This window comes from Rousettus aegyptiacus, unplaced genomic scaffold (assembly GCF_014176215.1).
Source record: "Rousettus aegyptiacus isolate mRouAeg1 unplaced genomic scaffold, mRouAeg1.p scaffold_m13_p_3, whole genome shotgun sequence".
NCBI lineage: Eukaryota > Metazoa > Chordata > Mammalia > Chiroptera > Pteropodidae > Rousettus > Rousettus aegyptiacus.
Window position 1 is genome coordinate 116139376 of NW_023416306.1, and position 24137 is coordinate 116163512.

Consider the following 24137-nt stretch of genomic DNA (forward strand, 5'->3'; position numbering starts at 1 on the left):
TTCCTTGTAACTTGTTTCAGTCATTGGTAACCTGGAAGTATGGTATTTCATTACCCTATATTTGGAGATTTCCCAGATTTCTGATATTTATTTCTAATTAAATTCTACTACGGTTGGAGAACATACTCTAAATGATTTCAATCCTTTGGAGATTCTCCTAAGATTGAGACTTATAAAATGACCTAGCATAGTTTAGCATAGTTTATCCTGGTGAATGATTCACATGCGCTTGGAAAAACTGTGACTCTGCTGTTTTGGGTGGCCGATTCCATAAATGTTAATTAGATCTTGTTCATCAATGGTGTTGTACAGTCCTTCTGTATCCTTAATTACTTTCTGTCTAGTGGTCTTATCACTTATTGACAGAAAGAGGTGTTGAAGTCTCCAAATATAATTGTGGATTTGTCTATTTCTCCTTGTAGTTCTATAAGTTTTTCTTCAAGCATTTTGGAGCTCTGTTATTAGGTACATATATTTATCATTGTTATATCTTCCTGTTGCATTGATCCTTTTATCATCATGGAATGTCATTCTTGTGTCTAGCAGTATTCTTTGACTTAAAGTCCATTTGCCTGATATTAACATAACCACTCCAGCTTTTTTTTGTTACAATTTACATAGTACATCTATTTCCATCTTTTTTACTCTGAACCTAGTTTTTCTTTGAATTTAAAGCATCCTGTAGACACCACAGATTTTGGTGTTTCTTCTTTATCTAGTTAATCTCTGCCTTTTGATTTTATTGTTAATTCTTATTTATTACTAAATTTGGTTAGAGTTAGGTCTCCAATTTGCTACTGGCTTTCTGTCTCATTTTTATGTTTCTTTCTTACCTTGTTTTATTAAACAATATTATACAAATATTTTTTTAGTATGCCATTTGAATTCCTCTTTTGAATTTTTTAGCTCTATTTCTTTGCATTCTTTTAGTGGTTGCTCTTGGGCACTGTTCTCAGAGTGTAGCCTCCAGACTAGGAGCATTAGTATCATGTGTTAGAAATGTAAATTCTTGGGCCCTATTTCAAACCTACTGAATCAAAAACTCTGAGAGTGTGGCCCAGTACAATGTGTTTTAACCAGCTCTTCAGGCCAATTTGATACACAATGAAGTTGTGAACCAGCACTCTAGGGATTATCACTTTAGATTATAACAATCTAGTTCAAGTTAATACTGAATTATTCCCAATAAAATATAAGAACCTGGTACCCGATAGAATATAAGAAACTTGTACCAGCACAACTCCATCCCCTTCCCTTCTTTTGCGTTCTTGTTATCACACATATTTCATCTATACATGTTAAAAACCTGATTTAGCATTGCTTCAAACAGTTGCCTTTTAAAGAAACTGAGAGAGAGAGACAGGGAGAAAATTTAATGCAGACAATTTTCTCTCATTTCTTTTAAAGCATTTAGGTTTAGAAAATTCTTTCTCAGAAGAGATACTCATTTCTAACTCTTCGGGTTTAAAAAATGTAAATCTTTTACTCTCTTTTCTAGCTAGCATTAATTTGTCATATGATGTGAAAATTAAAATCCAGAGTGATATTTGTGGGAAAGATAAAGGGACATATATTATTAATAGTAGTAAATGAAAAAATACTGATGGAGAACAACAGAAAACATGGTTTGTATTTACGCCCATTTTCTACCAAGGATTATATGAGTGTACTAAAATTGGTTCAGAAGCAAAAGAGAGAAAGTGGGAAGAATGAAGCATCTGTCTCAATGTCTCTACATAGTAAATAGTCAAAGCAGTTCCATATCATCACTTTTGATTTCTCTAGACCCACTTACTTTGACATTATAGCAGCGAATGGTGTGATCGCTGGAACCAGTGTAAAGGGCAGCATTCTTCCCAGAGGTCTGAGTGACCAGGAGGCAGTTCACTTTGGAAGTATGGCCCTCAAAGACACCAATGCACTTCCGACTCTAGAGTTAAGCACAGATCGGATCATTACTTGTGGAAACAGAAGGATCAGATAATGAATTCATTTCCTCAACAACGACAGCAAATTGCTAAAACAGTTCACTGTTGTATCCTCAGTGCCTAGAAAAGTGCCTGGATATAAACGATATTTAGTAAATATCTGATCACTGAATGCCCAGCAAACAGTCACATGTAGTAAGGTACCTCCAACTATATGTCAGCAGAGTCATACCAAAAAATACTTAGGGCACTTCACTATAAAGTAGATTAGAATTTTAATTAATGTAAAGGAAGGCTCTCCAACATACAGACCAAATATCTAGAGAACCCAAACTATAGCTAATTACCCAGATAAGTTCCTGTATTTGATCAGTAGCTTGCAAGAATGCTCCATGATATTCAAAGATGTGTCAGGTGCCATCACAGGTCTTAGTGATCCAGGTGTGGTTTCATAAGGGAACATCCTTAATGTTATCTCTGAGATCTATTTAGAATTTATACACACACACACACACACACACACACACACACACAATTTCTCTTGCAATTTAGAGTTAGAGCCAATCCCCCAATTTTTACACTCACACTCTGGTATACTGCTTCCTTCCTTCAGTCACCCCTTTGCTCTCATGTTATTAGGCTAAAGGAAACTATACACCCATTGTCTACAGCAAAAACATTTTCGTGGTTCTTCATCTAACCTTTTGATTTTCAAGGACTTCAGCAATTTCAAATATTTCCGCAGTGTTTATTTGAACAAGATAGTGTTTCTAAAGTTTCTTGGCTATCATTGTTGACAAACAGAATTAGTTTGACATATAACAAATTCAAAACTCAAAATTTCATTCTATGAAAATTCAGAGTAACAAATATCAGATTATATCAAGTGTGGATAGTGAAAGACTGTTGCTGTCCTTAATAACTTGGACAATTAATCAATTGTCAGGGAATTGACTCCACTTTATACTTTCCAACTATTTATTCTACAGCTTCTCTTTTATGTAGCAGCTAAATGACTGACCTCTTCACCAACTCTAGGTTTAAGACCTGACTGGCCCAAGCCTATTGTTGTAATCCCATCTCCTTTTGCCAAGTGATTATTCAGGGAATAAAGCATGAGACCTTTATGTGGTGGTGGGAGGGAAGAGAAATCCCAGTGGCTTCTGGCATCTAATCATGAGCAGGAGGAGAACTAGCTTTAGAAAGAGGTACAGAGAAAGCAAAGTGGAGAGACAGAACAAAATTAAGTCTCCAGTGTCCCTGCTGAGCCACAGGATCAACTATATCTAAAGTTAGTCAAAAGCCCACCCCATCCCTGGAGAGCAAACAAAATCCCCTTAGTTTAAGAGAATGCAAGTTGGAGTCTCTAAAACCTGCAACCAACCAAAAACATTCAAATTGCTACATCGACTTACCACCAGATTATAAGCTCTAACAGTTTTATCTGCTGAACATGTATACAGTAAGTTCCCAAATATTTGAATTGCATTCACTGCAGCTTGGTGTCCCTCAAAGCTCCCTTCTGTGGGCTCATCATCTTCTCCTGGCTCTGAAGATATCTCTAGAAAACAAGAATATGTTTCAGAGACACATCTGCTTGTGTCTGAAAAGATACTCAAAAATCAAAACCATTACATAATATAGTGGTCCCTGGATTCTTCTTAAAGCCTAGGGCCCCTCACAAAATACCACATTTTTCATTAATTATCTTCATTATGAAGATTTCACAATAACAGGCCTTTCTTTTTCTTAAGAAAATGAGTTTTTGAGTAATAACTGGAAGGTACCAAATATCTCTCTACACCAAGTTTCCTCTGCTGCCAGTTATTTCATTGAGAGGCATTATTCTTTAAGCAGTTCCTCCTCAAAGCAAAATCTCCAGAGCCAATGAAACCTTAATACTAGTTAGTTGAACAGATAAGTGCCAGGTAAGAGAAGTGGGAGTAAGAAACTGAAAAGCCAGGATTTAAGGATTTAGGGATACCACAACTGCTAGGCAAAGCAATTCGCTTGGTGATAACTCCTGGCTCTAACATTTACAAGCCTTTTTCTCCATGGTTAATTTAAATAAAACTGAACAACCAAATACCTGAAGAGTTCTTTGATCCTTTTATGGAGGAGATCACAGTCTGAGTTTCTGCCACACTACAAAATAATAGCAAAAGTCTCCTTATCGTCTATATCAATAGGACAGAGAGTAAAACTTTTCCTGTTCTAATCAATGGGCAAAGTAGCAATGATATAAGATTATTTTTCCATCTGAAATTTCTATATAAAATAAAAGTATAGTAAATATTTATAATATACATGAGAAAGGAGAAAAATCTCCATTGCCAAAGTTTGATTCTTCCACATCCATAATTCCTAGTGATTTTCTATAAATTTGATTCTTTTAAGAATTCTAGGTCATAACAAAAAAAATTCCCTTTTTTGAGAACAGAAGAATGGTGAAAGCTGTTCTGATTGAACCAGTACAACATCCTTACCTCACGGGGATACCATCTTTATAGCGAGTGCCAATCTCACTAGTAGAGCTAACTTCATCACAACCAGAACGAGAAGTTTCTAATGAGTTTTGCTCTGTGCAGTTCCAAATATCTTTCTTAGATGGGCTGTCTGGTTTCTCTTCTCCAGATTCAGAAGAATCAATGGCTACCACTTCTAACTGAGGATTAGGAATTTCTAGGACTTCCAGAGAGGAGTCGCTATCTGGCCCATCTCTGACACAATCTTGCTCAGGGCCAATTCTGCTATCTTCCCAGGTGGAGGTTGTTACTTTCCCTCCTTTAGTTGACTTTCCAGTTTTCACTTTCCTCACAGGTTTAGCAATAAATACATCCTGCTCAGTATCACTGTTCTCAGGAACATGGATAGCCCTTAGAGTTTTCTTCTTCCTAAGTTTCTTCTTTTTCTTGTTTCCCCTAGTTTCAGCTGATGTGAGAGTGGACTCTGCTTGTTGTTCAGGCTGCTCAGCTGGAGAGTGGGACTCCTTCTCTAAAGGGGTTTCTGAAGCAAAGGACAATCTTGGAAAAGAACTGGTACAGGCTTCAGACCCGCTGTTGCTTTTGGTTGGCTCTTCACCTTCTTTATTTGTGCTAGGAAGACCAGCTGATTGGGAAGAGGGAGTGTTTTCTCTGTTTCTGGCATTCCCTTGCTCCACAGAAAACTTTAGTTCTCGGCTAGGCTCGTGGAAACTTTCTGTTAGTTCTGATAAGGACAATGGTGCAGTGATGACTGGATAAACTGGACAATGGTCACTGATCTCTCCTGAATTGAGAAGGAAAAAGTTACTGCATTTTTTTGTGTCTCCTATTTATAGTCATAAACTGCAATTATTTGTCACTAATTGAATCTCTACCAAATAAGACATTTCAACGTTATGTTGACCGAACCACGACTGTCAATGCTGTCATCTCACCCCTCAGCTTCCCATAAGCTACAGATTTCTATTGTAGTACTTACTACACTTTGCCTTGCATCAGTCTCACAAATAATGTGCATGTCTTATATCCTAAGTAAGCTCCGTACGAGCTTGGATTGTTTTCTATTGATCTTTTTTCTTTCTTATTTGAAATGTCCACATGCTAAATATTGTGTGTGTGTGTGTTTTTAAAGTAGGATACTTTATTTATTTATTTTCCCCCTATTTAATTACCCCCCCCCACACACACACACACACACTTCCACCCCTGACCTATGGGTGTTGCCGTTTCCCCTTAAGAACTGCATCTCTGAAGGCAGAGCGTCTCCTCCCACATGCTCACAGCATGCATCTGGTGCCTGGCACACTTTGTTTATCTGTATTTTATTTTATTTTTTGTTTATTTTATTTATTTTAATTATGGTGACATTGGTTAGCGAAATCCAGTAAGTTTCAGTGAACGCTGTTTTATTCTTAGTAAATGCTCAAGTATCTATTTACCTATACTGCATTCACCTTTATATATTCTAAGTTTTCACTATGCAGTTTGTACATCATCCAGTTTAGCTGATAGTTAAAAAGTCAGCTGACTTCAAAATGTCTATTTTCTTTGACTTGGTTATTTCATGTCTACAAATTTAAATTGATGAAATAATCATAGATATACTCAAAGACATATATAATATACAGAACACTAAGAGAAAAAAGAAAAAAGCCTAAATATTGAAAGATTATATCAATCATTATACATCCAGATTATTATAGAACTTCTCAAAATATTACACTAGTAAAATAAAATACTTTAGATGAATTATTTTTATGACACAATGATCATGAAATATTAAATGGAAAAAGTGAGGTTACAACAGACTATGATTTATCCTTTGTATAAAGTCTACTAGCAAATACACAAACATTTATGATTTAAGAAAGACTGTACTAATATATAATAAAATAACGTCAAAAATTTTATAGTTTCCCAATTATTTACAATAAACATGAATTACTTTTGCAACCAGAAGAATCTAGTAAAAGCTATTTTTAAAAAAATTAGCTTAAAAAGAAGTCACTATATTGCTTCATTACTAGTTTTTTTAAAAAGTACCAAATACTATCCACATAAAAGTAACAAAATTCAGTATGAACAATATATATTTGCTATAGCTATCTATATCAGTGTTGCAATAGGTAATTCTTCTGACTTTTTGTTTTGACTCAAGAAATCACGCAATGCCAGTTTGTTTACTTTTTAATTTTCAATGTAGCACCACTGGTTATGTAAACTTCGAATAAGATTTTAAGTTTCTCAGAAGTTATTCTCAAATGGTAACCAGGTGTGTATTATTTTATGAAAAGACCAAAAACTTCACTATTCCTCAAAACCACCAAAGTTCCCATTAGGTGATTCCAAGCCTCAAAGCCTGCTGCCTTTCATTATGACCACCTGATTCTCAGATTTACATTAATCCTGGCTTGTCCTTTAGATGATAAAGATAGTTAAGTGCTGAGAAATTCAGAAGATATATCTTATTTAGAAAACTGAATGAACATGAACCCTATTTATCTCCCCAAAACTAAATAATTCTACACCAATCCTAGTAAATGAAATCTTTTAGATGCTAATACAAAGTCAATTTAGTAATCCTATATTACAGAAAATTGGAGAAAAGTTACTGATATTTAAATAATCCTCCTGAAAGAAGGAAATCTCAAGAAAAAATAATTGTAATAAATTTAGTTTTAATGAGCAAGTATAACTTTACATCACTGATATAAAATTTCCCTTAGATTCACTACAGGGATGCCCTTAACCCAGAAAGAAGTTTACATACTATTAGCTTGCAGTAACTCCTTGGACACACTGCAAGGAGAGCCTCGTGACATAGCATTCACATCTTCATCTTGTTCAGGAGACATAGGTTCTTGTTTAATCTGAACTGATGAATCTGGAGCAGGAACACTGCCATGGGCTTGCAAAGGTGGCGATGTGGTTACTTGGAGAGGAACTCCGGTGGATGATGGAGACACATGGGAAGATGGAGGCTCCAGAAAAACTGGGAAAAAGGGAGTAGGCAGCAGTGTGGCATCAGCTGATGTTTGAGATCTACTGCTTCTTTGTTCTCGTGTAAGGCTACAGGGAACCTGGTAAGGGCGCTCAGAAGGTTCATATGTTTCTGAAATGGGAAACATATATTCAAATGTAACAATGTTATCAAAATGCAAAAAAGTCATTTGTTTCTTAATCAATTCGTGTTTTTTAAGATTACAAGAGAATATCAAAGTCCCTCATAATCCTTCAAAATAGACTGCCGTATAATCTATACAACCACCAAGAACACAGACCAAAAAAGCATTAATATTCTAATTTCAGATTTTAAGTGACTTATCCAAAGTTATATAAGTACTAATGCAAGAGCCAAGATTTGAACTCAGGTCTTCTGATTCCTAACCCAGGGCTCTTTCTGCAGCATTCTATCTCTGTTGGTTAGCATCTGGGGGATATACAATTTCACAGGCCTTTCTATAAAAGAATGAAATCATATGACCTTTTTATTACTACTTTAATGCCCCTCTATAGAGAACAGAAAGTAACATGCAACAGAGGACTGCTACATCAGATTCTCTCCAAATACCTTGTAATCCCTGTAGAATCTGTATTCTATGGGTCCTCAGTGCACTCATCTCCATAGTTATCTAAAAATAAAGTATTCTGTTAAGCATTTTAAAATCCAACTTCAGGGATGATCCATTTTCATCAATTGTTCTATCTGTTGTTACCTGCTGCTTGAGCATGAGTAGCCTCTGAACTTCAACGTAAGCTGTCTGAAGTGCTGCACGGGCTTGCAGAAGGTTGTTATCCATGCACTGCAATGATTTGCTCAGTTCTTCCTCCCTTAAAGAAATATTCAGCAGCTGGTCAACCTGAGAACGTTCTGCCAAAAGAAACCAAAAAGCTCAGTTTAATACTGGAGACTTCTCTTTAATAATACAGCTCCTCAGAACATGGAACTACATCAATTGTCTAGGATAAGCCTTTATTTTTCTCCCAGATAGGTCAACTGGAGACTCATCAAATCTCACAAATCATAGAGCCAAGCCTGATGTTGTCAGAGCTAAAAGCCAAAAGTGAGAACTGTTAAGATGGAGGTACCTCATAAGCTCAAGTGTACCACATGGTACTATCTTTCCTGATCACCACCTTCCACCACTACCTTTCCAAGTGAAATCTTTGGCCCAGGCAAATCAACTGTTGTTTTCATTTCCCATTCTTCCTTTACCTACCACCCTCTTCAACCAAGTTTGCTTAGTTTGGGCCCTTGACCTGAACTGCTTTCACTCCCCTTCCAATCCATATTTTTTACTGCTAGTCAACATCCAATAGTTCTCTTTATCAGAGAAGTCTTCCTGAAGGAGATATAGCTTTCAACTAGTACACTTCGGTTACTTAAAATGTTCTACTGTGTGTATATATTTGTCATCTTTATGTTTCTCTTTCCTATTCAATATGCCAAGACCTCCTTACTAAACTCTAGACCCACACAACCAAATACCAACTTGAAATCTCTACCTAAGTGTCTCTAAGGTCCTTTAACTCAAGGGATCCAAAAGGGAACTCATCACCTTCCTCTCAACCTGCTCCTCTCATGGAGTTTTTGAGCTCTATGAATGATACTATCATCCATGCAGTTGTCCCAGCCAGAAACTGAGGTCATCCTTAACTCCAACTTTTCTATCACATCAATCACCGAGGCTCTTCCAATCCCATCCCACACCAGCCCTTATAGTGGAACAGGGTCTGAGTCAGTAGAAAGCAAGAGCTGCAGAAGCATATTAGTCAGGGAGCCACATTAGTAACTTATCTCCTTAATTCACATGAGAAAAGCAACCAAGATGCCTGCAAAATGGAAAGTGAGAGAAATGGCCACAAATGACCAGGATGGACAAAATTTTTACTAAAGGCCTGTTCCTCTTCACCCCATTGAAAAGGTTCAATAAGACTTTCTTGCTTTGTATTGAACTCAATTTGTCCAGGATATATATAAACTTTAGCTAACAGGTCTATGTGGCATCATACATTTCTTCTATAACTGCAAGTATATACAGCAGGAAGTCAAACTTTTCTATGCCCTTAAGCAAGACAATAAAAATATAAAAAATAATAGTAAATGGGTGATTAGTGTTTGATAACCACAAGCTATACTCTGTCAAGTTTTAAAAAGGCTGTAATTGCTATAAGAACAATTTCTTTCTGCAAGAATATTCTGTACTATACCTTTCTTTCCTTTAATTTTCCTTCTTTTATTTTTTCTCTCAAGACTTGGGAGTTCAGGAGAAGATCCATCCTGAAGAAATAAGGAAAATTGAATAATATTAAATATGTAAAGGCCATTATTCAGGAGGGAAACAAAGAATCAGTTCTGAGATAGTCATACAATATTCTTTGTTATTGCCACCATATATAACAGGTGTCTAATGCACATAATATGACATAAAATATTTGTTAAATGTATATAATGTAAAAAAGAATCTAGGGTCAAATACCTTTCTAGTATTCTAGAGGTGGTAAAGCCCACAGGGCATAGGCCAAGCATTTTAAACTTTAGTAAAGCAAGGCATAGATAGAAGTATAGACAAAGCCAATGATACATATACCTGATTTCATCGTGGCATAGTTTCTACTTTAAATTTCAGGCATAAATTCCTTACGACAAAAAGCTAAAAAGTCTATTGAGGTAAGCCTCAAAATATTAGCTCTGTCACAGAACAATCGCTCATCCAACAATACCCACTACAGTGTCTAGCTCAAAGGGGGCAGAGTTGAAATTTGAACCCAGGTCTATAACCCATGCCCTATCTGCTGTGCTATATTGCTTCAGTATTAAAGGAAACAGCCATTTTCTCACATTGCCAGATTCCAGACTGTATCACCACCACCATTCTTTCTTTCCAGAAAGGGTTCAGCAATATTAGCAACAAAAATACCAGAGAGAAGTGGTGTCAGAGAAGGAGTGGATTCTGAAAGGCCCAAGCTGGGTAACAGAAGTACAAAGGACAGAATAACAGAGACTATAAATATTTCTAAGACTAAGCTCATATAAATGTACTGTATCAGTATTAAAACTACCTTAGTGTTAGGCCTAGAACTTCTGGACCCAACAAGCACACATGCCCTACAAATGCAAAACTAGAATTCCTTTCTTCAGTAGCAGTACAGAATGCATCATGGAGACAGATAAAGTTACAGCTGAAGATGTGGCTTACTCCTTGTCAGGTGATACAAAGAATCGTTGGCTTGGTGACTAGTTTTAGAAATGACTTCATATTTTCCTAGTACTGTACATTCATATTCAATTACATCTAACTTGGCAGAATTACTTGGAGAAAGAAACAAGTAGGATAAGAACATGAAAGTAAGAGTAAGAGCCTCACAAGTCTTCTATTCCAGAGTAGGGAGAACCACAACCCTAGACACCCAAGAAAAATTAAACAGTTAAATCTTTCATATAACAGCCAAGTCACCACACGAAATGTTCTACAAAAGGCACAGGGAATCATACTCACTCCAGTGGCTCTTCGCTTCTTTCTAACGCTCTGACCATCATTTTGTTCAGCACCAGAAGTACAGCTACTATCCGTGGCTGCATCTGCCAAACTGGAGATCGCAAGGGCTGAGGATGCATTCGATGATAAAGAGTTTCCTTCTCCATTACTCTCCTGGGCATTCTGATTCTCTGAAGATGGTAGAGAACTCTCTTGGTTGTTTAGGTCTTTTGCCAAATGCAGCAAAGGTATTATTGTACAGTCAGAGGATAACTGTGTACTATGTCGCCTTCGAGTAGCAACATTTTCAGCTCTTTCACCTGTTTTTAGGGAGGCAGCCAGAGGTGTCACTTCTTGCTTAAGGCCCATGGTTGATTTTTGGCTCTGTGCAGCCCTAGATGAAAAAATCTGCTGGGGCTCATTTTCTTTGCCTGTACCTTCCTCACTGAAGAAGCTGTACACAGAAGGAGCCCTGTCCATGATCACGCTGCTCTCTGAAAGACTTCGCTTTCTTGCTAACCCAGGGGATGAAGAAATGGAAACACCTTCCCACTGGAATCCTTCTAGATTGGGCAGATCAGGCTCCCCATCCAAATCTAAGACCTCTTGTTCATTTTGAACTAGAGGCACCATTTCTATGCCAAACCTTAAAAAAGAAAGAAAAGAAATCGTAAATCAAACATGGTTGAGAGAGTGGAGCACCACTTGATGTGCCAGACACCAACAGGCACTTAAGTTACAAATATAAGATGGTTTCTGCCCTCAGGGAGGTCCAGGCGTAAAGCAAATAACTATATTATAACTACTGTAATGTAACAATGTACTAAATTAGAGAGTTGTATACAGCCGTGAGAATCCATTTGAGGGAGTAAAAATTGAGGGTTTTATGTAAAGTGGAGCTAGAAACCAATAATAAATATGTAATTTTAAACAGCAAACTAACCAAAAACTGAGCATTCACAAGTGCCAAACACTACACTAAGAACTTTGTAATCCAATAATACGCACAAGTTATGGAAAAAGAAAAGGGGAGCAACAATAAATGTTATTTCAATAAATACAGAAATTTATTGAAATGGCTATATAATTATAACACACCAGGATGATTTTCAAGTAGCAAACCTATGTTGAACGTTGCTTCACCATTCAGAAAAACTTAGTACCTCAACATAGATGAATATTCAAAATATTACTGAAATACTTAAGAGAAAATATTTTGTGATCACAAATATAATGCCCAGAGTAAATACAGAAGGGTAACTATCCACAGGTTCTACATAAAAGTTAATGAGAATAGTTATACTTAAAAGTTGCACCACTCATTAAGATCTACAGATGGATACAGACTTATATATACACTTTTTTATACTGTCACCTTCTGGCCCCTAAAACGAACGTGCTGGATTTCTAAGATGGTTTTTACCTATATCCCCATCTCATTCCTCCCAAGTAGGTGCATTCCTTTTAACCTGAATTCCCTGCTGGGAAACACTTTATCTCATTTGTTATAGAATAGCAGTTACTCTTTGATATTTAGACCAGACATCTACAACTTATATTTTCCCAAACATTTAATTAAATGTAACAAGAATTCTTTTGACAAGGGTCCAAGGGTAAGTCTAAAAGAGAAATAGATATTTAAGAGGCACAAACCTGGGTAAGCCTTTGCCTAGCTCTTGTTTTTTCTTGGTTACTTGATGAATGACCTGTTCCCAGTTGACATTTCTCCTAGATGCATTTAGAATCTGCCGAAGGGTAGGCTTGAGCCCAGATTCCTTCTCTGTCTCACTCTTTCGATGACCACTAATATTGCGAATGCGGCGAGCACTATTGAGGTTTGGCTCAGGAAGGTGTGCTCCAGTTTTGCTCTTCAGACTAATGTGCCGGGTGAGATCTCTTTGGAATGAGGCAGGAAAACCAAGCTTACTCAGTTCAGGCAGGAGAAGGCCTGAGGGCTGAGCTATATCACTTTTTTGAAGCTCTGCATCCAAACTGGTACTCTCAAAGCCATCTGTTTCATAAGATACATGAGATTTAATAGGGTCATCAACCGGTACATCTTCTAGAGAGGTTTTCAAGTCTAGCAGTAAGCCAGAGCATGGACTGGCTGCAGATGTCATTTGTAACTCAGATTCTTTCTGGTGAACTGTTGAATTACCTGGGGAAGTGGATAGCTTTCTAGATGTTTTCAGGTTTTGGTCATCTCCCTCTTTCTCCTCGGCATTGTGAGTGCTGCAGGATAAAAGTTCTGTAGTTGCAGAACCCAAGGTTCCAATTTTTGTTCCATGCTTTTCCGTGTCAGATATCTCTCCATCACTTTCATCTTCCAATGAGTGTACTTGAAACTCAATCTTCAGAGATCCCTTTTCAGACTCTTCTACATTCCTACTTGCTTTTGCGTAGTTCCTGGTCCTTTTAGAAGTGCTAAGAAGTGGATTTTGCAATGACTCATGACACTGTAGCACCTCTTTGGCTTTCTGTAATGTATCACTTAAATTTTCATCAGGTTCCCTCTGAGTGCCAAATGTACTTTTATTCCCTTTTAAAACACAAGGACATGAACTCTGCAATTTGGACACGTAAGAAGAACCATGACTGTCTTCCATAGTGGGTCTGTTCAAAGGATTTGAGTGTTCGCCAGGAAAAAAAGAACTTGTTTTTGTGTTTTTTGAGAGATTCTTTGAATCTTGCTTTTGAGGGATTGATTTAGTGACTGGAATTGGAAGAAGTGGGGATTTTAACGATGGCATCTTATTTAAGTTATGCTCCTGTTCAGGTTGTTCTGTAATGGGGCATTCTCTCACCACCTCATAGGAAGCAGTGCAGTCAGAAGTGGCTTTGTGATTAAGAGACCCGGCATGTGTTTCTTTTCGTGTTTTCAGTGTTGGGGAATTATTTGTTTCATTGATTTGGGGCTCTTGTGTTCCTGTGGCTGTTAAGGTGAAATCCAAGAAAGGCATATCTACCATTTCTGACTTATTGCCAGTGACTTCCTTCATTCCCGATTGTAAATCCAGAGTCTTCTGAGAAGGGTAAGGCGTCCAGCGACGGAGCTTTTCCCTTGTTGCACTACCATTCTTGCCACCAATTTTGGAAACTATGGTGTCTGTTTGCTTAGTGGTTTGGCTTTCCAGTTGCTCAAAACTGAAGTCAAGTAAGTCTTGTGAAGGAAATGTATCACTTGTAAATCCTTCAGAAGGACCTCTATATGTGGCAACTGTACCAACTTTGTCATTTTCTTGCCGCTGCCAATTATATCTCTCTTGATTATATTTCTTTGACTTCGATTTCTTGTTCCATAGCATACTCATGTCTTCCATTTGACAGTTAGAATTTCTGTTTCTGCCTGGCTGAAATTTGTCTCCGGAGCTACTGTAATTCCAACTATTTGTACAACGTACACTGGATTTCCAGTTTCCGTTACTGCTGTTCATATGCCAACTGGGAAAGCCACCTGTTCCTTCAGAATGCCAACTGGAATTCCTTCCTGTACCATTGTGATTCCAATCTACTGTTCCATTATTTGAATGCCAACCACCTCCAGAATTACTATGGTTATGAAACCAAGTTGAGGAGCCTCCTGCAACACCCTTATGCCACCCAGAACACCCTCTTGGTCCACCACTATTCCTTAAAGAATGTGGAAAGCTGTTTTTCCTAGTATTATTAAAGCCATCTTTCTCCCATTTCCAATCGCGCTGAGGAGGTCCCCGATGATGCCATGCTGGCTGACCGTAGTTCTCTCTATCTTGGTAAGGGATTCGGTCTTCTCGTCTCCATTGGGGTCGCCTGTCATCAGAGTTTATTTCTTGGTTGCTATTGGAAGGATCATCTTGTCTGGAAGAGAACGTTTTTCATTAGTGATTTAAAGGAATTCTTATTCTTCCTTTAAAGGCATCACCCACCAAACTTCCCCTTGACCTCCCTCCTCTGTTATTTAGGATGTCATAGAGTTCGCTTTTATTTCTAATAGTGGTTGCTTTCATATCTTTAAATGATACAGTTAAACTTATATTTCACAATTTATTGATTTAGAAATTAAACAATGCCTTGTTTCTTCTATCACTGCAGAAATATTAAGAAGGTGACACATTTATACAATCCTCCCTTTCCTGTTCTTCTTGGAATATTCTGGAATTTTGTCCCTGTTTATCATCCAATTATTACTTTTACATTATACAGCTTTTCAAACATAAGAACAATTACATTTTGTAGCTATGGTTAGTTCCCGTAGTTAATTCAAGTTTGGCTGCTCTTAATTATTCCTTTAGTTGCTGGTTCTTTCTGAAAAACCCAGTTTCTTAACCTATTTTAAATGGTAAGAGTACTTTGCATACTCACTTTCATTAATAAACACTTTACCAAGCACAAATTCAATGACTGTCAATGGTGAACAAAAACTTTTATGTATAGGTCCTGTTCCTGAAGGGCATACCACTTAGCTGAGGAAATCAGTAAGGTTATAAACAGGAGTAAAATAGCACACAGCAAATAAGCAGCACCCATAATAAGTGCTATAGGAGCTCCATGTGCTAGAGGTTTTTTTAAAGACACTATAGCTGTATGAACTATTCATGTTAGACAAGGAGCCCACAGAATGTGAATAAATTTAAGTAAACATGACAGGAATAGGTATAAAACCATTTTCCTCTACAAACTGCCTTTGGTATGCCTAGCGCAATGCTTAGCATATGGTAGGTGCTCAGAAAATGGAATACTAGCTAAAATGTATTGAGTATCAAATAATTGTCAGGCATTTCAAACTAAGCACTTTATATAGATCATCACATTTATTTTTCACAACTCTGAAGCAAGTATTCTTATTATTCTTACTTTTCAGATGAAAAATGGAGGATTAGAGAGGTTAAGTAACTTGCCTAGAATACAACAGACAGTAAAAGGTATCGCAAGCTCTAGACTTTGGCAGTCTTACTTTGGAGTCTACACTCTTAACCACTAGGCCTTGATAGAATGTAAATCCAAAAACAAGTTTCTGTAGCTGGGTTCCCTCTTCTGAACTTGACTTATATCTTAAACTCAGTATTCAAGATTCTAACATCTATAAGATTTTGGACACAAATTGGAATTTCTTCCTTTTTCACAAGACAGAACTAAAAGTTAATTTACCTAAAAGTTCAAATATCCACTTACATTATGAATTACAACCATTTCTAAATAGGAGAGCCTAGGTCCCCAAGTGACGGTGTTATTATATACACTTGTAGGATATTTGTACTACCATTAGTCAAACTGCTGTTATCTTTTGTTTCTAAGCAGTATGCAACTTTTCACGTCCAAGGAGATCACTTACTCAGCTACACTGTGATCTAGAAATGAGAGGAGAATTGGGCAATAAATCAGCCACAGAATAAAATTCCTAGATCATCATGAATTGGCTAGATCGAGGAGACAATAGCATGAAGCTAAACCCATAGCCCAGAAAGAACAATCTAAATTAAAAACCTTATAAAGGAAAAAAGAAAAAAAGCCTCATGAAGAAATAAGTAGATTACTTTATTAATAGGCCACCAAAAAAGCATATTAGAATACTCAAAGAATAGTTAACTACAACATGAATGTCTAATTTACTGAGAAGCTCTTTTATCCTCTGACTTAATGCTTAATCATTTACACACATAAACTAATAATGGCACAAGCGCATAAGAGCAAAAATAGAAGTTAGTCTCTCAGAGGCGCCAACACCCTAAAACAAGAGTAAACTACAGCTATACTGAAAGTAGTGAGAATGTCATTTGAAGGACTAAGCAACTGAACAATTTAAGTACCATGTTGCTAATGACATTTTAAGACTAAGAAAGTCTCATTCAAAGACTTGTTCAAAAAACGTTTAGCATATGGAGTAAAAACTGCTTCCTTTTTATATTCAAATCTTTAACTAAATCTGAAGTGCAGACCCGGATATAAATAGTTTTCAAGAAGGATCTTTAAAATTTTATTTTAGAATTTGAAATGTTTCTCATCATGTCCTAGGATTTAAAAAATTACCCCACCTCATAATTGGTTCTAGCTCTCTTTTACTCATATCTGAAGATTTCTAATTAATTAAATCTCATTAATTAAAGTCTTTAGACCACAAGTAAGGTTCAAATACAACAAAGAGCCTAATACCTGAATTATAAATGTAGGTATGAAATTATGTAGTACAAGTTGGAAAACATGCTGCTGTAATGATCTTGACATTGTCAAATTTAAAATATAAATGTATTCAATAAATATTTACTGATGTACTCGAAGAGAAATCAAATTTGGTAGAAACACCATGTTAATTCACATCAGGCAAAACATTTTTTCCTAAGGGATGCAATAAGTAATACTATGCAAAATATTCAAATGAAGCTTATAAATACCTTTCCACTATAAAATTTGGATACTAAATAAAAACAATTTATTGGTATCCAAAAATTCTGGAACTAATAAAGACAGTTCTAAACACAGTTATCAACACAGTAAAGTTTCAGATATGCAGAAGCTATAGCTAGATTTTATATAGGGACAATACTGAGTTTGTTTTTTAAAGCAGGTAGTACAGTAGTTCAAGAAAGCATTCCATTGACCTTGTATGAATAAGACAACAACTTCGAGTGAAACTTTATAACTAAGACTGAATGCTATATGCTGACAAGTACGGAAAAGTGTATGCTCTACTACATTCTGTTTCAGATAGGCTTTTTAAAAACTCAAAATCATTACTCACCGACTTTGTTCTTTCCTTTGTTTTATTAACTGAACGAGTTCCTTGTCAAAATAATCTTCTTCCTCTTCTTCTCCCTTTCCATCATCTTCTCTTTCCTGGGCATCAACGTTATCTTTGTGCAACTGGCTAGAAATGTGCTTTGCATATGCAGAAAGACCCACTTCTGTGACCCCGCACACTCGGCACTCATGACTACTGTCCCTAGGGAAAGAGGGAGATGAGGGACATTCAATTCTCCCCACTGGCATGGCACATGCACCAGATCCGTTATAGTTTCCTCTGAAAGACACTGCACACTTTGGCACAGTGAAAAATTAAGGCTAATCAATTTCAATGCTCCTTTCATCACTTTTAATAAATTTGTTTATAAGTTACTTTTGAAATGAATTTAAGATTCTTTTCCAGCAATCAAGAGGCAATGCACTTCAGAAAAACATTGTTTTAGGAGGAAAAATCTTCTTGAATTGCTGTACTTAAAATCTTGCCAGAGGAAACATGGTGAAAGGGGAGGCAGGGCAGGGGGCTCAGAGCAAACAGAAGTTGCTCTGGAGCACACCCATGGTGCCAGCTGCACTCAGAAAGCCTGGTGACAGCACTTACATTTAATCTCTAGCTCAAAAACTTTCTCCCAGTGAAAGTTAAGGGGTGGAGAAAAGAGTAAGCAGCGTAGCCAATCCCAACTGCGTAACTAAATCGGAACAACTGGAACTCTGCCTGGAATGTGAAGATTCTGGACCCCAGGGCAAATGATTGGAGTAGTCTCAGCAAACTTTTTTGGTCTGGATGATACATGTGATCTACATTCTGCTTCAGAAGGGTTTATTTTAAAGGGAATGGAAAGCATTTCAGCTGTAGGAAGTCAACAGCTGTGCTAGGCAAATGGTTTTTCTCAAGTTTCAGAAAATGCTACAGTTTAGAGAGAAGCAAAACCAGGTCCTTAGTTAAGAAAATTTGGTCAGACTTTTTTTTCTTTTACTTTACACACTTAATGGTAACTCTCACACTTGGCCAGTTTAAGAAACCAAAGCCTTGAATTGATATCTAGAACTAAAGCAGATGAATAATTTAACTTTTTTAGCTTCCTGAAATCCCTTGATTTGTTCAGCTGTCTATGCAGTCATTGATGAGAAACATCTGAACATCATGGCCACTGGTGTAATGAATGGACTAATATCCATTTCATAATCCAAATTGGCTTAACTCTGTATCACTTGTTTTAGGTTTATACCAGTGATATTTTTGCACTTTCTATACCAATCTATAAAAAACAAAATAAAATCAACTCAAAGACATGCTATCTTTGATAAGACAGACATAGACATACACACAACACTACTCCATCTTCACCTCGCATGTATCTATCAAGACACGGCAAAAAAAAAAAAAAAGAAAGAAAGAAAAAAGAAAGAAACCATTATAGAATTCATATTAATTAACCATAAAAGACCCTCAAAACTGAGCTCTTCATTTACTAGTTACAGACCACCTAACATTCAATAATTTAAAAAACTTATTGAACAACTACTAAATTCCAGGCATCGTTCTAAGTATATGGTTAGTTGTCTAGGGTGACAAAGTATAAACGAACAATGCCCAGTATACCCAGTAAATTAAAAAAAACAAGAAAACAAAAGACTATTTTTTGTAAAAATCATGAAAAATACCTCAGAAAAATGGGGAAATTTCATAAAGTTTTTTGGACTTTGACCTTAAATGTGCTGAATACAATATAGACTTGACATTAAGATTCATTTTAATGAGTTCTGAATGAGTTCCCTGGAAATATCATCACCTAATTACACAGAATATCAATATTATGTTCCTTCTAAGCCTCCAGAAACTTAAATACATTATTTTCACTGAGTTTACTATATTTATATACTTAAAGAAGAATAATCCTCAACTTTCTCCAGTTTATCAAGGATAGCCATATTCTTCTCTCAAGCAATTATGGTATGGTAGTGCATTCAAAGTGAACGTTAACTTGTAACAGAAAACAAGCCTTTTCTCACAGCAACAGTGTAAGAAGTTAAAAATACATCAAGATAAATCTATACCAATGGGCAGCATTGGAAAACTCTAAAGACTGTAATAACCTAGAATACACAATTTATGCTATAATAAAAATTTGAGAACTGAATTTTCTATTTAGAAAATCTTGACCTTAAACTCTCTAAGACCATGAAAATGTTTTAGTCTACTTTTCTACCTAGAAACTTAATGAATGCTAAACTGTATGGTGCAGTACCAGGAACATCATTCTAAAATGTAGTCTTAAATAAAATCCTTGATTTTACCCATACTTCAAAAATGCAGAGTATTTTTCTCATGTGCAAACCATAGAAATCCCTCTCTCTTTAAAGACAACTGCAAGGCTACACTGACTTTTTAAAGTATTAAAGAATGTAGTATAGACAGTATTAAACTCCATTAAAACTAAATACCCATACTCATAAATACACACACTTTGCAATCTCCAAAACATAAGCACATTTTGGATATACAACAGACGATCAAACACAGATTTTTAAAACATTTCTGTTTTCCTTGCAAAAATGAATATTAACCACAGTTCAAAAGTTATTTGATAGAAAAACACCTCAAGAGAATCTGCCCAGAAGGGTACAAGAGATGTAAAAGTTAACACTAAAAAATGGTTTATCAAAAAACAGAAACCCTAACATTTTTCTTATAAATAAAATCTAGTTTTAAAAAAGCTAAGCTTTGTGAGAAACTTCAAGGAGAAAAGAATCCACATTTATTAGGGAAAGAATAGGGTAGGTCAACCACATCTCTTGAAAATTCTGACTTGTCTGTGTCTGGAAGCAAGCAAATTACCAGCTCTAAATACAATATGCAGATGGTGTTTGGGAAACCGCATGTTTTAAAAAGTTAAAAGCAAATTAAATAATATTTTAATGATGCTATTTTTCAGTTCTTTATCAATAACCAGTTAAGATACTTGACTAATAAAGGCAAAAATTTTCCTCAGGATGTTTAAAGGAGGGCCCAAATTAGCTTCATCCTGTTACCACACAATTTCCTCTCATGTGTGAAAGGCAAAGCCTTAAGATATTCTATCCATAAGCTTTTCTTTATTAAGCTTGCTCTAACTATACCACAACAGGTGGTTGATAAATAAGGTTTGTGCCTTTTTAATAGCATCTCTCTGAACAAGTATATTAGGAAAAAACAGGGAAATGCTCCAGATGTCCACAATAGTGAACCAAATAAGTTACTTACTTCTCAATCAAGCCTGCATCCAAAATCTTAAAATATGCTCTTTACATTTTTAACCTGATCACAACCAAACATTATAGTATGCCAAATACAAAGAGTAACAGAAGGCCTTAACATTAGAAAGCCAGTATTTAAACATGAAATCTAGAGGAAATAATCACAAACTGATGATAGGAAGGAAAAGAAATGATTGATAACTATTTGTCCCTGTTGTACAAACTAGTGATGACAGTTTGTCCCAATAGTAAATGTGCCAAGTAAATAAAGGATTTGAGATCTTGTTTGTTTTTTATAACTTAGCTGTTTTTCCTTGCTACTTGCTTGCCTTTTCCCTTATAATTTGTTACAGGCCAGGAAACCATACAAAACTTGTTAGTACTGTATCTATAAAGGAGTAAATAAATACTAAAGTGCTCTCCTCTAAATAACATGAGTTTGGGTGCTAAAACTGACATTTATATTGTCAGCCCAAAGGCTTCTAATTCTTTCTCTCTAATTTGACTATGCTCCAAGTAACTGAAAATGGTAGACAAAATCTCCATGGCACAGTTAAGCTGATAGGTGGGAGAAGAGGAAACACAATTTACAATATGGCATGTGGTTCAGTTATGTTAATAAGACAAAACGAAATGTGTACAGCTAAGTATAAATCTATGTATAGACACGAAAAGAGGTCTGGGTAGGATATATACCAAACTTGACTTTCCTCTAAGAGAGGAGCAGGAAAAGGGCCGGTGGTGGGGGGGGAGTTAGATGACTTCTACTTTACTTTTTATGATTCTTGATTATGAACATGAATCTTAAGTAATCAAAATTTGTTTTTAAATAATTTAAATAGCTGATTAGTGATCTTTGAGTAAAACAAGGCATTCATCTTGGACTAAATGGGCCTCCCTCCTAATCACTAGATTTACTGACTTAATTTGTTTTTATTTTATAATATAGTCAGGTGGCAGGTAAATAGCCCAGAATAAGATTAATTCCAGAAAGAAGTCTGTTGGAAATGGGATTAAGTAATTAAGATATCCCACATATAATCAAAGGTTCACTGGATTTCATAGGTTTCCAAAGACAATGAGTTAAAGATTATACATATTTAAGGTATTATAAGGGTTTTCAACACTAATTCTGCATGAAAGCCTCTTTCATACTGCTAAGAATTAACCTTCACATGGTAAAGATTGAGACGATGGAAAAATTCCACTAGTATGCTGAATAGTGGCCGAAAGTTTAATAACATAATTTGACCACATGATCTAAAACTGTATTCCTTAAAATACAGATAACTTCAAATGACAGGCTGACCACTTGATCGAAGCTTGTAACTATTTTATGCACGGAATAAGATATAATTAATATGTCTCAATTTCCCAATGGTTCTGTTTCATCCAGTCTCTAACCTTTAAATTCACAGAAGTCAAAACATCAAAAAAGGAACCACAGATGGCGGGGGGAGGGGAGAAAGATATGAAATAAACACATATGCTACATTTAATTTCTTAAAGGTGCTTACTTAATAACTTTTCTTTCCTTAAACATCTCAAGCTTTATATCACAAAATAGCATCCTTAAATACTCAAAGTTGATACTTTGATTTTATTTACACTAATGAAATGCAGTACTATTAAGCAGACTTTGAACTTCTCAGACTATTTCAGCAACACCAGAGGTTTACTTCATGCAATTATTTGTAACACTGCTGAGGCAATAATCTGAAATGTTCTAGTTGCAGAGCTGGTATGTAGGAATAACAAAGCTTGCTAATGAGAGAACTAGCTCATCCCAACACACCTACCTTTGTTGTAATCTACTTGCTAGCGCTGCTGTGAATGCTACACATTTGAGATGCACAAAGATCTACCATTTTTGAACACCAAAAAATCTATTGTACTTGTTATTAATTCTAAAAGATAGTTCTATGCCATAACACAATCTTCACTTGTGAAGGATTACTATAAAATAAGCTGACAGGTTTCATCAGCACTCAGATCCCCCCACACTCACAAGTTCATGGAAGACAGCCGTTCCCATACCTGCCCTTCAGGTTCTCAAGTTCCCTGTGATGTAACATACTCCGCATGTGTTCGTCCATCTCCTTCAAAATTAAAGAAAGCAGATTAAACTATGGAGGTTTGCTTTGGGGGGAAAAAAATTCCTCTATTCCTGTTTAATCAACAATTGGGACTTAAGCTTGTTGTGTTGAAGTGTTGATTGTGGTTACTCTTCTGAATTCAATATTGAAATCAGTTCCTTATTAAATAATTCTTTAGCTGTGTTTTTGACATATTTCATTTTTAAATAAAGGAACAGTTAATAAAGACCTATTTAAGTAGCCTTACAAAAAGGTTAGAAAGTATATTGTCTTTAGGTGGCAAAAACTTTAAGAATAAACTATATGGGTTAAATTCTGTCTATCCCATTATAAGAAATTTACTAAAGTTTATTTTTTAAAAACCTCCGAAATCACATAACTTCTCAACCATTGGCCTACTTTTCTCCATACTCTCTCTCCACTCAACTGAAAGCTTCTCAAGAGTAAGTTAAAACTCTTACTCACATTTTGGCCAGGGCCTGGCCTATAGTCATCAATGTCTGTTGAATTAACAGATGGATATATGAATTCTAGATAGAAGTTACAGACAGAACAGAACCTCTCTACATTGATGAGAAAGTTTTTAAAACTGCTTGGAACATAGTAGCTCGATCACGTCTTCATCGTCACTGCTCACTGACAATTGATTTGTTCGGTTCGAATGAAAAATTTAAAAATTTACTAGGTTCTCCTCTCCCTCCACCCCACTCTTCATGGGAAGAAAATTAAAAATGTGGAAAGAGATGCCACTTGAAAACATGTGCACATACACGCACACCCCTCAAAAAAATAAAAACGCTGTCAATGTCTAGCCCTTTGTCATGCCAAAGTATATACAAACAGCATGCCATAGTCAGGGAATGACTGTTTACATTTACAATAAAAGGGCCGTTACAATTGTTGAGTACTGCTATTAACTGTGCCCTGTGCTTGAGGGCCTCATTTTCTCAGTTGAACTGCAAAACTGCTGAGAAAGTACTATTAACTTCATACAGACACAAGCATTCAGAGAAGCTAACTCATTCACTAAAAATTTATCGAGTGGTTATTATCAAGTACAAAGCCAGGCACTGAAGGGAATAAGTGTGAAAATATACCCCGTCTCACCCTCTCAGAGTCATAGATAATCAAGTGGTCAAACCAGGACCCAAATCCTGGCAGATCTGACACCAATGTCAATGTTTCAAATACCATTTGACA

At 36.1% G+C, this 24137-nt stretch overlaps 1 protein-coding gene across 2 annotated transcripts in view; it reads right to left on the minus strand.

Annotated features, from left to right (window-relative positions):
* Positions 1–24137, minus strand: part of ZNF106 (zinc finger protein 106) — a 56463-nt gene that overhangs the window by 15224 nt on the left and 17102 nt on the right. The window contains exons 3-14 of one of the 2 annotated variants that reach the window (XM_016144923.2): positions 22879–22940; positions 17606–17806; positions 12544–14727; positions 10912–11536; positions 9623–9692; positions 8128–8282; positions 7983–8043; positions 7182–7523; positions 4415–5195; positions 4018–4073; positions 3344–3489; positions 1796–1930 (exon numbers count right to left, since the gene is read on the minus strand). In XM_016144923.2, coding sequence (XP_016000409.2) covers positions 1796–1930; positions 3344–3489; positions 4018–4073; positions 4415–5195; positions 7182–7523; positions 7983–8043; positions 8128–8282; positions 9623–9692; positions 10912–11536; positions 12544–14727; positions 17606–17806; positions 22879–22940 — 4818 coding nt within the window. Of the gene's footprint in view, positions 1–1795; positions 1931–3343; positions 3490–4017; positions 4074–4414; positions 5196–7181; positions 7524–7982; positions 8044–8127; positions 8283–9622; positions 9693–10911; positions 11537–12543; positions 14728–17605; positions 17807–22849; positions 22941–24137 lie in introns of those variants that run through there. The other variant, XM_016144924.2, reaches the window with a different exon arrangement.